The sequence below is a fragment of the Mustela putorius genome, unplaced genomic scaffold (assembly GCF_011764305.1).
Source record: "Mustela putorius furo isolate JIRA1106 unplaced genomic scaffold, ASM1176430v1.1 tig00000551_pilon_pilon_pilon, whole genome shotgun sequence".
Lineage (NCBI taxonomy): Eukaryota > Metazoa > Chordata > Mammalia > Carnivora > Mustelidae > Mustela > Mustela putorius.
In genome coordinates this window covers 443,423-463,434 of record NW_025421412.1, presented here as the reverse complement: position 1 = coordinate 463,434, position 20,012 = coordinate 443,423, and the positions used below count along the sequence as shown (strand labels likewise).

The window sequence follows — 20,012 nt, the reverse complement described above, 5'->3', positions numbered from 1 at the left end:
CGAGTTTCCCATCTCTGAACTTCCAGAAGGAGAAAGAATGCTTTTCTCTCTCAAGTGCTTACTTCTGAAAGCCCACTTCCTACCAGGGGCCCCTGAGCTTCTGGAAGGTTCCTGTGTGCCCCAAGCTGCCGTATTCTGGGCACTGGGGTACAGGTCTCATCAGGACCGACAGGTCAGGCTCTGGGTGACTAGGGCGTTCTCCCAAAGGAGACGCCCACATGGGAACACGTCTGTGGGAATGGCGCCAGCCCCAGGAGCCGGGTCCCGGGATGGTGCGGACACACGGAGACGGGAGCCTGGCCCAGACCTCAGCCCAGGGGCCCCAGCCCCATCATGGACATTCTGAACTGGACAGTTTCTGCGGCAGGCCATCCTATGTGCTCCAGGGTGACCAGCAGCCCCCACAGCTCCAGGCAGCTGTGACCAACAACCGTTTCGGGACAGACCGCAGCCCTCGCCCCATCAACTGTGAATGTCCCAGAGCAGGGCCTCGTGTGGTGGCCACTCACAGCTGCGTGTGCAAACGCACGGGGAAATGCCAGGCCCCCCTGCCCAGGAGTCCCCAACCCTGACGGCCTGGGGGTCAGTGCGGGCCACGCTCACCGTCTGCCACATGCCGTGGTTGATGACAGGCCCACTGCTGGTGACGCGGCCGACACCATGGTAGCGGAGCTGCAGCTCCAGCCGGCCGGCCCGCAGGCCCAGCACGATCCAGGCGCTGTCCTGACGGCCTCCAGCGAAGAAAAGGACGCCTTCAGGGTCAAAGGTCCTGAAGTCGAATTCGGCGACCAGCCTAAGTGCCAGCACGAGAAACAAACAGGTGATACACAGGCAGGTGGCTCTCGGCCTCCCGCCCCAGGGTACCCAGGACAGCAGGTGCACGGACAGCCTGGGACTCTGTCCTGGATGCCAGAGGCAGCACCCTGCGGAGGCCCAGAGCCAGAGCCTGGCTGCCGTCGCTGGGCAGGGACGGGGCCGGCCGCCGGGCCGGTGGGGGGCTACCCGGTGCAGGGCCGGGAATCTGTAATCCCGGGGAGCTTCAGGCTGGCCCTTGGGCCCCTGTGCACCTGCCTTCGCTCCCGGCCCTTACCTGGTGGGCTGTAGCCTTTTGAAGCGCAGCCTGATCACGGGCGTCCCACTGAACATGCGGCCCAGGTACAAAGACTTCACGCTTTTGGCCACATTGAAAGGCACGCAGGGCAAAATATCCTGTGGAAAGGGAGCGAGGGCTGTCAGGCAGGGCATACCTGGGTGTAGCCCCCTCGGCACACAGGGTCAGGATGCAGAGGAGCCTCCCTCCCCGCTCGCCTGCCAGGCTCTGACCGAAACCCTAGGCTGTTACAGCTCGGAGACCACAGTAGTGTGCCAAGCCGGGGTCGGGCCGGCCAGTCGGGAGGCTTGGACCCCACACGTGTCCCGGAGCCTGAGCCAGCCGACAGGGAGGGCAGCACGTTCTGCGGGCGCAGGCCACCCGCTCCGCCATGGGTGCGGAGCTGCCCTTGAGATGTCGCGCAGGGGACACACGCCTCCTGTCCTGCATTCCCACCAGCCCCGGGGACACTGGGCCCTCTCACAGCCCCGAGAGGGACCGCTGCTCTGTGGTCACACCTCACAGGTGTTCATGTCCGGGGACAGCTTGAGGCCTCCGCGTCCGTCACAGTGGCAGGTGTAGCCGCCCGGGGAGTTGACGCAGGCCTGCTCACAGCGGCCCTCGGCACACTCGTCCACATCTGTTGCCACGGGGGAGACGGCAAAGTTCAGCATCTCTCCAAGCACAGTCGCTCACCGTGAGAATGAGCTCCAGAGCATGTGACCAGGAGGCACCCAGCCCAGGCCGCACCCCATGCTCCGTGCTCCCTGCAGGGCCGGTCAGCGGTCTCTCCCTCAACTCCTTCTTGGGTTAGAGGAGGTGGTGGGAGTAGCCACTAGGTCAGGGCACAAAGCCCGTCTATGAGGGTCTGAAGGGTCTGCAGCCATTGGCAGGTGTCCCTGGGGCTGCTTCGGGGACCCAAGAGACACCCCCTGGGGGTACGGAGGAGGGCATGGAGGGTGTGCAGGCGGGGGCCACCCGGCTTCCCGGAGAAGTGCGGGGCAGGAAGGCTGAGAAGAAAACCCGCCCTCTGTGCCCCCCTGACACAGGGCGTGCTCGTCACCTGCCCCCACGCACAGCAGGTTGACCTGAAGATGGGCTAGAGGTCCCTGTGCCTGTGGCATGGAGGGCCCCCCAAACCTCTACTGTGTCCTCGGCAGTTGGGGGAAGTGGCCCTGCTGCGTGAAGAGACACTTGGCATGCGCGAGCGCGGTACGCACACACACGAACGGACACGCGCTCCTGAATGTGCCCACAGCTGTGTGCACGTGCGTCACCCACGTGTGTGGCGCATGCACGGACGTTCACACGAACACGTGTGTTCACAAGGGTGTGTGCTTGTTACCCACGCGTGCCGTGTGCGCAGCTGTGGGTGCCGCTCATGGTGCGCGTGCTGGGGACAGTGGGCAGCGGGGGCGGGTACCTCGGCAGGCCTTGTCGGAGGAGCTGAACACGTAACCCTCGTCGCACACGCAGGAGTAGGAGCCCGGCAGGTTCTTGCAGTGGGCCTCCCCGCAGGCGCCCCCCTCCGCACACTCATCCACGTCTGTGAGGAAGAGCAAAGCCCTTGACTAGGGCCGCGTCGCCGGTCGCCAGCCCGTGGTCGGTCACGGAGCAGCAGCAGCCCGAGCCACTGCTCTGGGCGGCGCTGAGCGTGGCTCCCGGGCTGCTGCCCCCCCCACCCGCCTTGCTCCTCAGCCCCAGGTTCAGGCGTGGGGGCAGGCGCGTTTCCGACTGGGGTCCCAGGTGACAGGGGTGATCTCTGAGCCCTGGACAGAGCCATGTATGTCCAAGGGTGAGCACGGGTGCACAGGAAGGTGGAGGAGGACCCCTGGGAGCCTTCCAGATGGAGGTGCCCCGTGCCGATGGCTGCCCGGGCTCCGCTTGCACCGCACTCACACCCCGGTCTCCCTGAGGACAATCAGACGCCACAAGGGTCCACTGTCGAGGCTCTTCCTGAGGTGCCAAGCACCCTCTACCCTCGGCGAGCGGGCAGCCCAACCTCTGCGGTTACGACCTCGTCTCCTCCAGGGACAGAAGGGGCGTCTGGCACGTGCACTGATGATGTCCAACACCAGGGGCTCCTCACGGGGCCTCACAACTGCCCCCAACTTGTGATGACGGCAGCACACAGGCCCGCGAACACGGAAACCATAAGGCGCCCCTCATGACCGTGGGAAAAAGCCAGGGTACCACATGCGTCCTCCAGAGGCAGTGTGAATGCCATGGGGTTCACGGGTCCGTCGGCCTCTGCGTGAGTGCTTCTGACCCCACAGTCCAGCCCGTGAGCCTGCCCCAAGTCCAGGAGCTCAGGAACTTTACTCCCCTTGGCAGTGGGGTGCTGGAGGGCCCAGGACAGCACTGGCCACACCGTGGGGACACCGCCCTTCTGGGCAGGTGGACACAGGCCGCCCCACACAAAGGATGCCTCATTGGGGCAAAGCTTTTTTTTTTTGGTGCAAAGCTGTCTCAGCACAGCCTCCGGGGCACAGCCATGACAGCAGGCTGCCCGCAGCTCATCGAAGCCCCGTGGCACTCGCGACGGCCGAGGGACAGCATGGCCAGGGCCCGAGAACCCGCGTCTCCCCAGATCTGGGGCCCCGCGAGAGGGCCCGTGGCATCACCGGGGAGGGCCGCCTGTCCTTGCCTGTTTCTGGCACATCAGGGCGTCTCAGGCCAGGCCCCCACAGGGAACGCGGCCCCAGGCCACCTTGCCTTCTCTCACACCAGCCACGGCCGCAGAGCCACGGGGGTGGGGCTGGGGGTCCGTATAGCCAAGCGCCGTCCGAGGGTCTGTGACCCCAGCCAGCACCTCGCCAACTGGAAAAGCAGCTGTCCGGCTGCTCGTCACAGAGCACGGAGACGGGATGGCCCACGCTGCAGCGGGCTGTGGTGCCGGCCATGGGGCCCAGGGAGTCCACACCCAATCCTACTGGGTACACTGTGGCCACGAGGCCCTGTCCCCCACCCACCCTGGGGCCCTCATCGGCTCTCCTCCTAGGAGAGGGCCCACCCGGCCCACCTTTCTGCCACGTGGTGTGGAGCTCCCCCTGCAGCCACGCAGAGATGACGGAGGCCCGGATGCTGGGGTGCAGGGGTGCAGCATGACCCACTCCCTCCTTCCCAGCATCTCAACGGACAGAAAGGCCGGTCGGTCTCTTCCGTACCATAGTGACAGACCTCGTGCCCCACAGCCTCCCTCGGCTGGGTCAGGGGTCCCCAGAGAAAGAGCGGACAGTTAAGAGAGAGGGTGTGTGTGCGCGGGTACAGGCAGGTACAGCCCGACTCCCGGCAGCGCAGGAGGGGCACCGCCCATCGCGCTCACGGGGTGTCAGCCATGCTACGGGAGTAGCGGCCCGTGGCCCCCCGAAGCCGTGGGTGATAGCCCTGCCCCGTCGTCCGTCACACGGTGCTGGGGGCAAGGGCAGCGGGACACAGGGAGCCCTCTGGCTGTCTCACGCCCCACGACTCGGTGAGTGGGCGGGAGGTGGGCTCCCGTCACTCGGCTCGCAGGGAGCCTAAGCAGACCTTCCTGCGCGGCCCCGAGGCCTTTCCCGGCAGCCACAGGCACCCACACCAAGGGCTGAGAGAACAGTGGGGGGCGGTCCTGGTGCGGCTACGCGCTCTGCTCAGCGCTCGCACCCGACGTGGGGTGCCCTCGGCTGCTCTCAACACGTCCTTTCCTCGGGCCGCGGCTGTGCAGGGTCTGGGAAAGGGACCCCTTGTTCTGTCCAACTCAGAGGTTCACCTGGGGCTCCGGCCACTGCGCGCCCTTGCTCCCGAGGCTGCTTCTCCCTCAGCACCTCTGTCCCATCCCCCGGCAGGTGGGCAGCTCGTCCTCTGGGACCGGGCTGGCCACAGCCTGCAGACTTTCTGGGGAGGTCAGGGCGTGGGGCCCCGGGGAAGTGCTCGGGGTGGGCGTCAGAGGCCTCGTCTGCTCCTGGCCCAGCCCCACTGTCCAAGCCCCGTCCTGGGCTGTGGTCACACAGACGCGTGGAGCTGCCCGCCCCTCCGGGGCAGCGGGGGAGGTCCCCTCAGCGGAGCTGGCCGGTCCACAGATCCCGGTGAATCATCCTGGGCCGGGGGCTGGGGCAGCTCCCCGCGGCCGCTGACATGCCCGGACATGTGCTCGGCTCGGTGTCCCTCCGCCCTCTTCCCGCCCCCCCCCCTCCCAGAGCCTCTGCAGAGGAACAGCCACTGCCGACCTCAGCAATCTGGCCATCGGGCTGGGCCGACTCTGGCAGCTGCACAAACACCGGGGGGAGGAGCCGAGGGGAGAGTGCGGAGCAGGGAAGGGCCGCGGCACAGGCCTTACCGTGGCAGGTCCTGCCGTCGGGGGCGAGCGCGTAGCCGCTGTAGCAGGCGCAGTAGAAGCTGCCCGGCTTGTTGGAGCAGATCTGGCCGCAGCCCCCGTTCTGCTGGCTGCACTCGTTGACATCTGGGCACAGGACACAGAGACCCTGGGGAGTGCCCGGAGCCGACATAGGACCCCCCGCAAGTGCATGGGGGCGAAGGGCAGACCTCAAGGCACTGCGGGCGGTGACGGTCCGTGGTGCCAGCTCCGTGGCTGCCAGCGCACCCGGGAGGAGGCTGAGGGCCGACGGGGGCAGACCTGGGCAGGCGCAGCCAGGCCAAGCCCCACACGTGCAGCCCCCCTGCCCTGGAGTGGCTTGGCACCACGGAGAAGGGGCTGCCCGAGGTAACTGGGGCCTGGGGCATTTTTCCTGACCCCCCCACCCTCCCACTGCAGACACGGAGGCTGGCCCTGAAACTCTGCCGTCCCCACAGGCCGAGCCCCAGGGGTGGCCCTACACTGGCTCCTTCCTTCCAGTCCTGCAAGAGCCAGGCCACTGGCACCCGAGGGCTCCCCCAAACGGCCAGCACCCCGTGCTCAGGCGCAGGGCCTGGAGGGGCCCAGGGGCCTGCCTGCCCCCCCACCTGAGCGGTCAGGTCGCCGGACAGTCCCTGTATTCCCCGGGGTTGGGTGGGCTGGAAGAGGGATGGGCCACAGCCACTGCCCCAGGAGCACCCCCTGCCCGCGCCCCGCAGCAGCAGGGCCCCTCACCTCTGTCACAGAGCCGCCCGCCCCAGCCAGCCCGGCACTGGCAGTAGAAGTTGCCCATGAGGTCCTGGCAGGCCTGGGTCCCCTCCTTGTCACAGGGGTTCGGAGAGCACTGGTCAGGCAGGTCTGTGCCGAAAGAAGGGAAGAGGGTCAGCCGGGAGGGAGCAGTTCGGGGTGCGCACGAGGGGGCCGGCCCAGGCCGGCAGCGCAGACGGCAGCTCCAGGTGGGAGGGCCGTCATGAACAGTCTGGCCAGACCATCCTCTGGGGCCGGGAAACCCAGGCCGGCTCGGACGGAGTGGCCTCCTGCCCACCGGGCCTGAGGCAGCTGAGGAGGGAGGGGCCTGGCCGCTCAGGGAGTGGGCCCAGACCCCTGGCTGGCCCGAGGGGTTGCACGAGGTACACGCCCCCACCCTCCGGGCCGGGCGCCCTGTCCCCTCAAACCCGACCACCGACCTTCGCCAATACCTCCCCGCTGCAGGGACACCGCCACACCATCACTGCGTGGGGGGCTGCCCTGGCCCTTCCAGGGAGGGGCACCTGCCCGCTGGCTGGGACCTCCTTGCTCGGCGGGGGCGGGGAGACAGTCTACCCGGCCCAGAGTGTTGATCACCAGGCAATTTCCAGCTGCTTTAGGGACGATGGTGGACACCGTCCCAGGGAGCCTTCCCGGGGGACGGGAAGAGCTGCTCGTGGGCCGCCGAGGCTCCTGATCCTAGGGACGGTCCCTGACTGCAGAGCCTGACCACGGGCAGCAGCGAGCTCCAGGGTGCCGGCAGGAGAGCAGAGCTCCGAGAGCCCTCTCAGGCTACAGCTGTAGCAGGAAGGGACGCCTCTGTCCTGGAGCCGCTCCGGCAGAGAACCCAGGCGGGCTGGCAGGGTGGGCACTGGAGCCACAGGTCGTCGGGAGAGGGCAGGCCCTGGCTCTCCGGGGCTCACCCCCCAGGGCTCCGGGGAACCTCAGAGAGGAGTGGATGCCTGACGCCAGCAGACGGTCCTCTGCCTCGTCCACCGTGCCCGTCACGTGGCAGAACCGCGGCTCCGATCAGCCGGCCAGCTGTCCCTCCAGCCCTTGTGTGGATGTGCTCGTGCCTCTGTTGCTTGACAAGCCATGGCGGCCTCTCTGCAAGGCCCGTGCGGACCGTGAACAGCTCCTGGGGGCTCCGCGGGCGCCGGTTCCGTCCTGGGCTCCAGCAGACACATGCCTCTCCAGACCCTGGGCGGCATGGGGCCGTGGCTGGGGTCCGAGCCGAGGGCCAGCACGAAGGGTAAGGCGGCACCGAGGGCCCAGGGCCGCCTCACAATCCCCGAGGCAGGTGCTCTTCAGTGGCAGTGACAATCGTGGCCGATCCGGCTGCTCTGGGTCATCGTCACCCGAGTGCGACGAGGACGTTTCCCAGCAGCGTGGTGGATTGGGGGCTCCCAGGCTGCCTGGCTGAGGTCCGTCCCCAGACTCGGCGAGGACCCACCTGCGGAGGGCAGGTGATGCCTGGCCTGCCACCCAGGGCCTGGCCTGGACCAGCCACAGGAGAGTCTCACCCTGTGTCCCCTTCTCCAGGGCCGCGTGTCCTTGGGCCCCTCGTCTGGCACAATTGCTCCCGTTGTATTTACGAAGTGACGGGCCCGTCGGGTTCCCAGGTGACCCAGGATGTGACAGCAGCCGGCTTTTCTCTCAGCCCGAACCTACAGGGCCACCGAGAGCCCAGCGCTCAGGCCTGTGTCCATCCCGCTGGCCAGGCAGGCACACGCCACCGACTCATCTCTTCTCTCTTAAAATGACCGACGTTGCCAGGCAAGCGCCAGTTTGGGCTCCACACTGCGGCCCCAGGGCTTGCTCCCGGCCCGTGGCCGCAAATCCCCAGCTGAGCCGGGTCTCCGCCTCACTGGCCCTGCCGCCCCCCGGGGCTCCTGCGGTCTCCACTCCGCCGGGCTATGACCCTTGGCCCCAAGGGGCTCTGGGACACCAAGGGTCCCGATGTCAGGGACCTGCATGACGGCCTGCGTTTGAAGAACCAGACCATGTCCGTCCACGGCTTCTCCTGCGGCTGGGGCTGAGCAAACACAGTGTCCCCGAGGGCTGTGTGACACCCACATGGTTGCTCTTGGCAGGGCGAGGGAAATGCCTTCTGCCCGTAAGCGTGGAGGAATTGGGTGCAGGAATGAGGAAACCGGCTCTGGGAACCACGCGTCCCCCAGCTGCCGGGGGCCAGCGGGTCAGCCCTGTGGTCTCCCATGCCGCCGGACTGGCTGTCCGCAGTGCACTCGGGTGCAGAAGGGCCGGGGAGGGTCAGGTCGACACCACAGATGAGGGGCCCTGAGGGCAGGAGGGGTCGTGGGGGGGCGGGGGCAGCCGCCGACTCACAGCAGGAGCCCAGGGGGCCCCCAGGGAAGGGCCTGCGTCTCCACTGGCCGTATTTGGTTCAAAAGCTGGTTGTTTCAGAAGCGCAAAACCGTGCATTCGGCATAAGGGCTGGTTAACTCTAGAATCTGCCTCGAACGCCCAACCCTCTCAGTAACCTCAGATCCCCGCGTTCAGGGGCCGTGACCAGCTCCCGCGGGCGACACTCCCATGGGCTCCCGCAGAACACCCAGCCCAGAATAATCCACTGTGGCTGGACCCCGTGTCCTGCCCGGGCTTCACTTCTGGCACCAGAGGAGGGGGGACGAGCTGCATTGGGGTATCTGGCCCTCGGCAGGGGCCCCGCAAACTCCGACAGAAAGAGCTGACACCCTCGGCGGGTACGGATGAGAACAGACCTCTGTAGCCGAGGGCACCCGCTCCCTGCCCGGAGGACATGGGGCTCCCCTCATCCTGAGGTGGCCGTGCTGCCCGTCGCGGGCCCGTGGACCCCACAGGGAGCCTCTCTCAGCGGCTGCTGATCCCCAGCCTCGAAGTCCGAGGGTGACAACCCGTTCTAACCTGGATGACAGGCTCCAGGTGGCGCCCAGGGGGCCACGGGGATGGGGCCAGCGCCCTGAGGTCTGCCAGCGAAGGTGAGACGGTAACAGGAAGAGAGCCCCGAGCCTGGAGCCCAGCAGGGTGAGCACCGAGAGGCTGTGGCGTCGATCTGACGGTAACCGACAGTAAGCACTCAGCTGCGCCGCGCTGTCTTGTGGCCCCCAAATCAGAGGGTTTTCAGGACAGAAGTGATGAAAATAGCGTGACGTTGCCAGCGCTGTCCTGCGTGCACTGAGGCCGGGGGTCTGGCTCCGGGGGTAGGGGGTGGGCAGGGTGTGCATCCTTCCTGAGCCACGGGCCTCGGGCCCTGGGCCCCCGTGAAGGTGGCGCTGCATGGGGGGGGGGGGGCTCAGGCTCCGGAGAACTGACCGGCACAGACAGCAGTGCGAGAGCATGTGCCTGCCCCCCGAGCAGACAGCTCGAACTCATTCAGAGCCAGTCCTCGCTGGTCACACAATCAGAACCCCTCTAAGGCCACACGATCTGTCTTGTGGCACAATGTGGGCCAGACCGCTACAGCCTCCCTCGGAGCCAGACCTCGATGGTTCTGCGGGAGCGCCGTTACAACAGGGGCTGCCGTCCGGAGCGGGCGCTGTCCGGAGGCGTGAAGCACCACGGAGCTTTGTATGACCTTTGGAAAGCACAACCCAAACCCAGCAGCTAGAACAGTCTAATCGACGAGGTCACATGATGTAAAAGAAGAAACTGGTTTAGCAAACTGACATCCTTAAAAAAATTGCTAAAAACAAAAAACCGAAATGATACGAACCTAAACTGCTACGACCCCACCCCCTAATGTCTGCCTCAGGCCCCAGTGAGGTCACCAGGCCCCTGGAGAGAACAAGGTCACAAGCCGACCCCAGGGAGGCCGAGGGAGGGGCCTGCTCCGGTTTGCCCACGAAGCACGGGCACAGGTTCTGGCACCCTGAGTCAAGAGGTGCTTCTAACCCAAATCAGAGAGGCCGGTCTGCTCTGTACCTGTGTGGGGCTGCCCTGGGTCAGAGCGGAGCAGGGGCCTGAATGGCGGCACCACTTTCCCCTCCTCTTCCTGCGTTAAATCGATCATTTCCTCTGCTCGTCCGAGCCGGGACTCGGGCCTGTGACCGGCGGGTGGATGGGTGGGTGTCCGGACTCAGGGGGGCGCGTCCAGCCAGGCCAGCTGGGCCCCATGAGCAGGACCGGGTGCTCCTGACTTCTGGGCAACCCCAGAGGGGGCAGGTCCCACGTGAAATGCAGGAAGGGCCACCCCGCGGCGGGACCGTGTACTCGGAGCCTGCCTGTGACAGGGGCAGAGCACGCGGACACCTGGCTCGGGGCCGCGGGCAGCTCGCAGCTCAGACCCCAGCCAGACGCGACAGACAGCGGCAGAGTCCGCTCTCCTGCGGGACACGTGACGTGACGTTACCAGCAGCACGAAAGATGCGTGAGGAGCTGAGGGAGAACTGTGCTACTTTTAGGACAGACGGCGAATCCAGAACTCCTGCAAACCGAGAGAAACTGGCGGAGCCAGACACGGGTCCCTTGCGGGGAAAGAACACAAGGTTCTAAGCATGTGACTGTCCGCCTCACTCACTAGTGAGAAGAACAAGCAGAAAGGCCAGCTGCACGCCTCACCTTTGACACTGAAGGAGACCAAAACGCAGAAACACGCGCAGGCCCGGCACCATGGGGGCGAGGTGGTCACCCGGCCGGTGACCGGTCTGCATGGACGTGAGGGGCGGTGCAGGCCAGGGCCCGTCCCGCAGACACCCTCCACCGTGTGAGATTTGTTTGTGAAAATAAGAAACCAGGAGGAGCCTGGGAGGCGCACGCCGGCTCCTGCGGATGCGCCGGGAACCGGCAGGCGCTCTGAACGCAGGGACGTCCTGCTCGGGGGGCGGCAGAGTGGGTCGGAGCTCGTCTGCGGTTAGCCAGTGTTTGTGCAAAACCAAGAGACTGTGCGTGTGAGGTGACAGGTCTAGGACTATTCTGGGAGCCCTGCTGCTTGACTAGGAGGCAGACCCAGAGGTGTGCTCGGCCCCACAGCCCTGAAAGCGTTAGCCGTCACAGGGCTTGCGTTTCTGCCTATTTTTAAAAAACCAAACCTCACTTGCTTAAGGGAGAAAGTCCAGTGGAAAGGGAGCAGTGCTCAGGCCAGTGTTCCACCCCCTTGGGGGGACAGCCACACCCAAGACCCCACAGCAAAGCCTGAGGTTACCCTGACCCACAGGGCTTTGGGGGACAGGAAGGACACACTTACTTTGAACGCACGAAACGAAGTCGGGGCTCTTTGTGTACGGAGATCCGTATTTACTAATGCAGTCTGCAAGAGAGAGGGGGAAGCCCGTTGTTCTTGTCGTCAGAGACAGGAAGACCTTAGAACTCGCACGTTGGGTCGGAGACCCTCTGGAAAAGGGTAATATTCACACTTCCTGGGGCTGAAGCAACAACACAGTCCAGGTCCCTTGTACACTGGCAAGCCAAAAAATGCCCTCACCGAAAGGGCGGTACTCTGTGTGCCAAGGTGTGTCTCTCCGCAGACGCCTTCGGCTACAGCCCCGAAGGATCACTGCTCACATTCAGGGAGATTCCTGACCACAGCCAGAGGGTTAAACTTCAGTTTCAAGTGGACCCCCATTTGGAAACACTGCCCTTGATCCGAAAGTCATTCTGCTTCGGGAGCGTCGCCCCGAAGCCCCACCCACCTGACGAGCTGCGTACACATGGGAGCAGGGGAAGGGGCCTGGAAACTCGAACCTGAGCACAACAGTGTTGAGCCACGTCCCGCCTTCAGCAGGGTCCCCGGGACTACACCACGCCCAGGCGGACAAGGGCCTGGGCCGCCTGGAGGGGGCCCTGGGGTAGCTGGTCACCCTTCGCCTCTAGAAGCAAACCCCAGTACCCGGGAGCCAGGCCTCTGAGGCCGACAGGGAACCCGGGAGCCAGCAGGTTCCTGTCTTTTTAGGGCCAATTACAGGTCTACCTGGCTTCTTGCCAGATACCAACCCCGAGAAGGAACCCTAAGAGGATATAAGGCCAATGGAAAATTTACCAAAATGCACTTCACAAAATTAAAAAGGGAGACCCTGGATTAGATGCATCTTGTGACAAGCGATATGCATCCCCAAATCTCTTAAAATGAAGGTCAGGGCCTCTTTCCGATGGCCGTTCGTCCCTTCACCTTCTCCACCCAGTGCGCAGGGGCCACCCGCACGGGGACGTCCCTACTCGGTGGCTGGGGGTGTCCGTTCTACACTCCTCTTGTTCCAATGAAACAAAAACGTTGTTTACTGTTCTCAGTTCTGACTGGTGACATGGCCGGTACCAACACGTGCAGCCCCCACGGACAGAAGTTCTCTGGGATCTTCAGTCATTTTGGGAGTGCCAAGACCCGGAGACCAAAATGTCACAAACCCACTAAGTCAATCCCAGTCCCAAACAGGAAGTGAAGCCTGGAGTCCGAGCAGAGAAGCCGTTTGCCAACAATGGCGCTGGACGGAGGCTAACACGGACCCTGGGGCGTGAGAGGCACACACAGGTCCGGTAGGTGAGCTCCGGGAGCCGACGCAGACGCGAGTCCCCCTCTATTCCCTTACGACGACCGTAGAGGCAGGGACTCAACTTACCTAAGTATCTTGGATAGAAATAGTCCTGCAGAAAAAGAAGAAGGGGCAACAGTTTACTGGCACGGTACGAGACTCCCCAAACAACCGCCATGCAGCTGGCCAGGGACCTCGCCTTCCTCCCCAGCGGGCGGGAACAGACGCCTGCAGAGGCAGGTATCTGAGGAAGGTGGTAAATCCCCACAGCTGGCCCCGTAACAGCCGGTGAGAACCACCCAGAAAGCCACTCTCTGCCAGAAGACCATGGCGTGAGGAGGCCAAGTGGCAGGGCCCAGGCTGCTCTGCATATGACCGCAGACGTGATCGGACCTTCTGGAAGCAGCACAGTGATGTCATTTACGGGACCTCGGTGGAGCCGTGTAACATGTCTCACAGGACAGGACGCGTCCCAGGTACCGTCATCCAGACCCTCCCTGACCCAGGCCCCTCCCAGAGCTGAGCAGACCTCGATGGGACAGTCGCTGCACGGCTCTGCTTTGCATCCGCTCTATTTGTAAAAGAAATGGGCGCTGGATGAGGCACGGAGGGTGTAAACGGGGTCCTTCTGTCTGCGGGCGCAAGCTGGCTGTCCGGCGCTGGGACCACCTGGCCCTCGCTGGCCAGTCCGGGCCACGGTCCATGGCCCCAGCCACAGATGCCAGGCCACGGGCCACTCAAGGCAGCCCCCACCCGTCCACTGTGGTCTCCCATGCAGGGCCTGTCGTGGAGCGGCTTGGCCCTAGACGACCCCCACCCCCCATGGAACCGAGTGATGCAGGAGCAGCCCCCACCAGCTGCTGGGTCGGCTGCACATGAGTGTCCGCCGATCTGTCCAACCCATGCCACCACGGTGAGGTCGGTTAAATGAGCCCTGCTAGTGGAGAGAAGGAGACGGGCATTCACGACATGCTGTGGCCTGTGCCTGAGGTCAGGAAGCCAGGACGAGCTCTGGACAGCACACGGTCACCCGAAACTATGCTGACGAGAGCTGGCTTGTGTTTGCAGTGACAGGCAGAGGGGATCCCGGGGCTGCCCACGCGCTGGCCCAGCTCAACCCCATGTGTCCCCTCCCCCACCAGTTACCGCAGCCTGGGCCACGGTGCCAGGCACACTGTTTTCAAAAAGTCAAGTTTTAGTAAAGATGTGGTTTAAACAGACACATAACTGCTTTAAGAGAGAAGTAATGGTCAGAGCAAGTTTGTTTTTCAGCCTGTGTGACAGTGAAGGGGCCGTTCAGGCAGTTGTGACGGAGGCCAGGACTGGCCAGGCAGGGACGTCCCCAAACACCAGTGTTTGGAGGCCCTGACCTCCTGGCCTCACTTCTTTGTGCTGCTTTTAGTTACGGACTGGCAGCCCCCAGACAGGAAGGCTAGGCGAGGAGGGGTACTCTGACAAAGATCCAAGAGCTGAGGTCACGCAAGCCGTGACATCTTCTGGGTCTTGAGGGATAACTCAGGCCACAGACTCTGTCACAAAGGGAAAGGCTCTGGTTCTGAAGGAAAGATTTAGGGTGGAAGCGTGACACACCCACTCAGGAGACCAAGAATCAGACTGGAAACAACACAGAACCATGAACAGAGTACCCCAAGTCTTCGTAAATGGTGGCATTATCACAGTTTTCCAGAAAGCTCTATCATAGTTTCCAAACCATGACTGCTACTAGTTACGTGTTGTATGTTTTGATAACGAGGTCTACGGTGAGAAGCATCACTGACCGGAACACCGTGCCCATCCCCTGCAGGCAACCACATCCGCGGGAACGCGGGTTCTGAGACCACGGGCCTGGTGAGTTTATCCTACTTTGTGTGCTTGATTTACTTGGGGTGGGGAGAATGCTGATCCGACTGCCCGTCTGGGGACAGGACAGACGACCTAAAACCCCTGTGCACTCCCCCTGGAGAAAGAGACATTTCCAGCTGTCCTTTGACGTTCTCACCAGAGAGGAGGAAATCTCCACATGCGAAGGGCACCAAACACAGAACGCGCAGCGGGTCCCACCTGCACCACAAACCGGCCCCAGAAGCCACAGCCTGAGGTTCAGGAGCCGGGCCGGCTCTCAGCAGCGTCTCCCACAGGGAGCCACAAGGCCTGGCCGCAGTTCAGAGAGCTAGATCCGAAACCAGGGATCAGCGGCCTACGAACTTACCCTCTTTCTTTCTGGGGAGCAAGGCCTGGTGTGGGGCTGTGTGCGGGCTGGGCTGGGGCCAGGAGCAGGGAGTAGCCAGGACCACCGGGCTTGGGAATGGGGCCTTTGTCATCTGGCAATCATTTTGCTCACGGGTTTGCTTCTGCTTTAAGCAACTAAAGATAGAAGAAGGGAGTGAGCAAAACTGTAGGCCGCTGAACTCTAAGCTGAAGCTCCAGAGGGGAAGGACATGTGTGCCCAGTGCCTGGCCTGGTGCTGAGTGGTCCCCTGAAGGCCCTCAGGAGCCACTGCCCAACAGGTGAATGAATGATACATGAATGGAAGGGTGAGTGAATGGACGGACGGACAGACGGACGGATGGACGGACAGACGGACGGACGGACGGATGGACGGACAGACGGATGGATGGGTGGACGGATGGACGGACAGACGGGTGGACGGATGGACGGACAGACGGATGGATGGATGGACAGATGGACGGGTGGACGGATGGATGGATGGACGGACAGACGGATGGACCGATGGATGGATGGACGGATGGACGGGTGGACGGATGGACGGACAGACGGACGGATGGATGGATGGACAGACAGACGGATGGACGGATGGACAGATGGATGGGTGGGTAAGTGGGTCAATGGATGGATGGATCGGTGGACGGACGGACAGATGGATGGTGGACGGACGGACGGACGGGTGCCGGGGAGGATGAATGAACAGGCAACCAGAGTCCTACACTTTTCCCTGACTTGAACAAAGCACCGAATTCTTAATTTTATTGATAACATCAATAAGCACACTGGGGGAAAACATCTTAATCAATGCTCTTAGCTTTTCTCTGTCCACACTTGGAAGTAGCTGTACTATCATTCCTCCGGCTTCTGAACTGCCAGTACGTTTTTTACACTCAGAGCCTTAGATTAACAGCCATTTGCCTAGCTTTCTTCTGCCGGTCCCTCCAAGGGCACACCCTCCCAGGGGGAGACGAGCCAACGTGCATGTGAGACTCAACAGCTGAGCTGTCTCCACTCCTGGCCGGACGGCCCCTGGGCGGAACAGCCATGTGGGGAGCTCACACCCCATCCGGGGACAGGGCTGGTTCCAGGAGGCTCAGCGTGTTGGTTTTGGCCGAAAGCCACCTGCCAGAGCTCATCCCAGTGTGCACAGAGCCAAGCGCTTCAAGGAACCCAGCCTTCCCGGCAGACGCCCCTCTCCCCTGCTCCTGGTCCCCAGGGGCTCACCAACACAGGAGCTTGTGCCCATGGACAGCCTCTGCCCACCTCCGTCTGCTGTGAGCTGAAACCACAGTGTTTCTGTGACGGGACCTCCCCGTCTCTGCTCCCTAATTATGCTGTCACCAGATTGCCCCTTCACTAAGAAAGGACCACAGGAGAGGGCCAGCAGGTGGCTGGTGAAATCCTTGAGAATTCCCGTTTGTGGATAGAAAATCCCGTCAGCCTCTGCCCTGCACGACCGCTGCGTCCCCAGTCTGCCCGGCGGGATCTGCGCCCCCAGCGCCCCCCATGGGGCCAAAGTCAAGAGCAGCAGGGAGCTGCCCACCCTCCCCACGGGGCAGTCGCCTGTGTGCGGCCAACCTGCCACCCGCCTCCGTCTCCACCTCAGGACGGTCCCTTCCGCAATTCCAGCCGAAGCGGCACCGGTGACCTAGGCCAGCTCGCTCGCCCAGCCCATCGCTCCGGGATCCCCTCCAGGGGTCACCCTGCACACTTCTTCCCCTGGGCCTCCTCCAAGGCTGGGTAGGGTCTGTGGTCGTCTCCCCCCAGCTGGACTGTGCAAGCAGATCTGCCTTCCGAAAATGGTCGGGAACCACAGCAGCCTCGTCGGCCCACATGCGCATTATCAAGACAGAAGCATGACCTGGCCTCAGCGTGTGGACAGAGCACGGCCACCCCGGTGCAGGTTAGAAATGGGACCAGGAAGGGACAGCTCGTCAGGACCTTCCTGTCCAAACCTCCTTTAACCCTCTGAGCTCCTCAGAGGCCAGGGAGGTCCTTGCAGGGACGCGGTGAACCAGGGGAACCCAGGCAGCGTCTAGCATTGAGGGTGTGTCTCCCCGTGGACGCCGCTCTCCGAGAGTTCTCCCCTGACACGTCTGGGGACTCACGGGACACTCACGGCCAGCCTGGCTGAGACGCATCCCCTCAGCCGTGCATCACACACACCGAGGGCTTCTGCGTGTGTCACTGCAATTACACGCTGCGGCCCGACACGGGCCACTGTTTCTCCGTAAATTAAGACTGTGTCACGTCCTTTAATAAGTAACAGCCTGAAATTTTGCTTCCCCAAATTTTAAACTATTTAACAAAGCTGGCTGGGACTTGTGTGTCACAATAACTCTGCTTATTTACATGACACAAATAGAAGGCATTTTCCATGAGAAAGAGTCAAAAAAACCTGAACAACCTTTGGCCTCGGTGCTGCCTGTTGGTAAACATGATGTCCTTCCTGTCAAACCCACTGACAACTTGAGCTGCTCGTCCAGAGGCTTTTGCTTCCAGCTCCTGCCCTGACTGGAGGAACTCACGGCCAAGGTCTCGCTGTTCCTACAATGGCTCTCTGGGAGAGTCCCTATCTGGGCAGGCGAGCTCTGGCCCCTCAGCCTGCACGGAGGCTCCGTCCCCAAGGCCAGCATCTGGGGAACGCGACTGTGTGGGCACGCGGCGCAGACCCAAGACAGTCCTGGGGTCTGCCACATGATGGCGCGGGGGGGCGGGGCACAAACTCACACCCTGGCCCCTGACAGCCGCCAACAGCAACGTCCTAACGGGTTCCTCCCTCTTGGCCGGAAGCATCGCGCCCCAGAGACGCACATCCAAATCAGACGGCTGCCCAGGGGCCACACCTGCAGCCGCCAGCCATGCCCGCCGTGCCGGAGGGACGTGCCAGCCCAGCCTCAGCGGCCTCCATGTGGACATGCCCAGCTGCAGTGGTGACCCCCGTGGGCCCGTCCCCAGGGGCTGCCTGAGTTCAGCTGCATGATTTCCCCATGGAGCTCAGTGTCCCGAGAAGGGGCCCTCACCAGCCGGGTCTAGATGGTAGGTTTGGGGGGACACAGGTGGACAAAACGTGTGTTATTACCATGGGCACAGATACCGGGAGCAAACAATTCTCAAGTTCGCCAAACAAAGTCTGAGAAAGCAAACACTAGCACCACACATCACTGTCTCATCTGGACAACACGCTTGTACTTGGCGGATCACTTGAAGCCTGATGTGGCTCCCAGATTCCTCCACTTCCAACTGCTCCTGAAAAGTCATAAAACTTGTAACAAGCTGCACCCTGTAGGGGTCAAAACTTAGATGCACACGCCCCAGGTTTGCAGGGGGCTCCTGGATGCACGCTGTGGAAGCCCCAAGCACTGCGGATGTCCTACAGCACACCTGAGCCCGGTACCTGCTGCGCACAGAAACAGCCCCCCACCTCCAGCCCCAGGGACGAGCAGAGAGTGGGGCGCCTGCCAGCGGTGCCACAGCAAAGGGACGGCCGGGGAGCGTTCGGAATGGCCTGGCCCCAGCTACCCACGATCTCAAGAAACGGGCCGTAAGCCTCCGATTCTTCAAAGGCTCTTTTGTTCCTAAATAACAAGGGCAGACGTTCCATGTTTTCCAAGACCGTCTGTTATTGCATTCCTGCAGATGCCGGGCCTGCTGGCAAGGGTGACGTGCCATCCACAGGGGCTGCAGGGTGGAGAGCCCAGGGTCCCTACAGACTCCTGGGAGGGAACAAGTGGGGCAGGAGGCCTGCTGGGGCCGGCCCCGCTCTCACCAGCCCGGCGACAGGCCTCGGAGCCAAGCGGGAGCCCACTCAGGCAAAGCAAAACCGGCCCCTGGGATGGGCATGGTCTTCCGGGAGCGAAAGCCCACGAAGCAGAGGGTCCAGGAGGGGGGCCTCCGTCCACAGGGATCAGCGGGGCAGGAGCTGCTTCCCTGAGAACCCAAGGAAGGAGAGGGGCTGCGCCTGTGCAGGGTGGGGTATGCCCGTACCCCAAGGTCGCACAGGGAAGAGTGTGTGTGTGGCTGCACTCAGAGCAGTTGGGGGGGTCGTGGAGGGCAAGGAGGCAGCTAGAGGCTCTCCTGTAAGTCACAGCGAGGGTGCCACCTCCCCAGCCAAGGCAACTGCATCCCAGAGGCAAGTCACTGGGGGTAACCAGGTCTCCGTCTTTCCTCTCCACCCTCTTGCTGGGGCCCTCCTGAGACCCCTTGGGGCCACCCTAACAAGACACGACCTGCAGGAGAGGCTTTCATCTCCACAGGGATGCCTGTCCCCAACCTGTCCCAGGGAAGAGGGGGTTTCAGGAAGACAGGTGTGCTTGGAGGCTGGTGTGCAGCACTCCGAAGCTGACTGGACCCCGAAAGGGCCCCCTGCCACCACTGGGTCGCCCCATACCTGAGGACAGAGATGGAGGGAGACTGGGCAGGGTGGGCCCCTGTGAGCACAAGCACAGCCCAGGCGTCGCACACCTACACCGTGAGGCCCTCCAAGTGTGCCTCTGTCCTGTGCCCTGAGAGCTGTGAGTGCTGTCTGCAGCCCCAGTGAGTCAGGTGCTTTGTGAAGAACCGCGCCTGGAACTTCCCTGCACCGCAGGCTGCAGCTGGCCGTGAGGGCCAGACACCCCGGCGCTGGGAAGCGGAGACGCGGCTCTGTGCAGCAGGCCGGGCCAGGCCGGGCGGGCTACGTCTTTTGTCCAGAACCCTTTCCGGAAGCAAAGCCTGATTACCGAGATGGCATCCGGCGTCTGGAACCCGCCTGCCTTAAAGGATTTAAGTGGAAGGTGACTCCGCTGGGCTGGCCTCCGGGAGCTTAGGAGAATCGCAGCACAGACAGCCGGGGACCGTGTGGGACGCCGCACCGAAGACAAGCCAAGGAGAGGGAAATGCCAGGCAGGGGGAGTAACCGCGTGAGAGGAAGCAGATAAGGAGAGAATCAAACTGCCCGAGCCCTGCAGAGGAGGCTTTGTGGTGGCAACAATGGGGAGCCTGGCCCAGGGGAGTGTCGGGGGAAGGCCGTCTGCCCCCAAGAGGGAAGCAGGTGGGTGGCCAGGATGCCGGGGAGTCAGGAAGGCCCCCCAGGTTCCCTTCCTTTCCAGCATAGGTGTGTGATGACCCCTGGAACCAGGAAGGAGCCGCTGTGCCGGTAGCTACCTGCTGTGAAGGT

General features: G+C 63.2%; 1 protein-coding gene across 4 annotated transcripts in view; it reads right to left on the bottom strand.

Annotated features, from left to right (window-relative positions):
• Positions 1 to 20,012, bottom strand: part of GAS6 (growth arrest specific 6) — a 31,255-nt gene that overhangs the window by 7,816 nt on the left and 3,427 nt on the right. For 3 of the 4 annotated variants that reach the window (XM_045081241.1, XM_045081243.1, XM_045081242.1), the window contains exons 3-10: positions 12,716 to 12,740; positions 11,350 to 11,412; positions 6,156 to 6,278; positions 5,406 to 5,528; positions 2,514 to 2,636; positions 1,609 to 1,730; positions 1,091 to 1,209; positions 604 to 793 (exon numbers count right to left, since the gene is read on the bottom strand). In XM_045081241.1, coding sequence (XP_044937176.1) covers positions 604 to 793; positions 1,091 to 1,209; positions 1,609 to 1,730; positions 2,514 to 2,636; positions 5,406 to 5,528; positions 6,156 to 6,278; positions 11,350 to 11,412; positions 12,716 to 12,740 — 888 coding nt within the window. Of the gene's footprint in view, positions 1 to 603; positions 794 to 1,090; positions 1,210 to 1,608; positions 1,731 to 2,513; positions 2,637 to 5,405; positions 5,529 to 6,155; positions 6,279 to 6,619; positions 11,314 to 11,349; positions 11,413 to 12,715; positions 12,741 to 20,012 lie in introns of those variants that run through there. The other variant, XM_045081244.1, reaches the window with a different exon arrangement.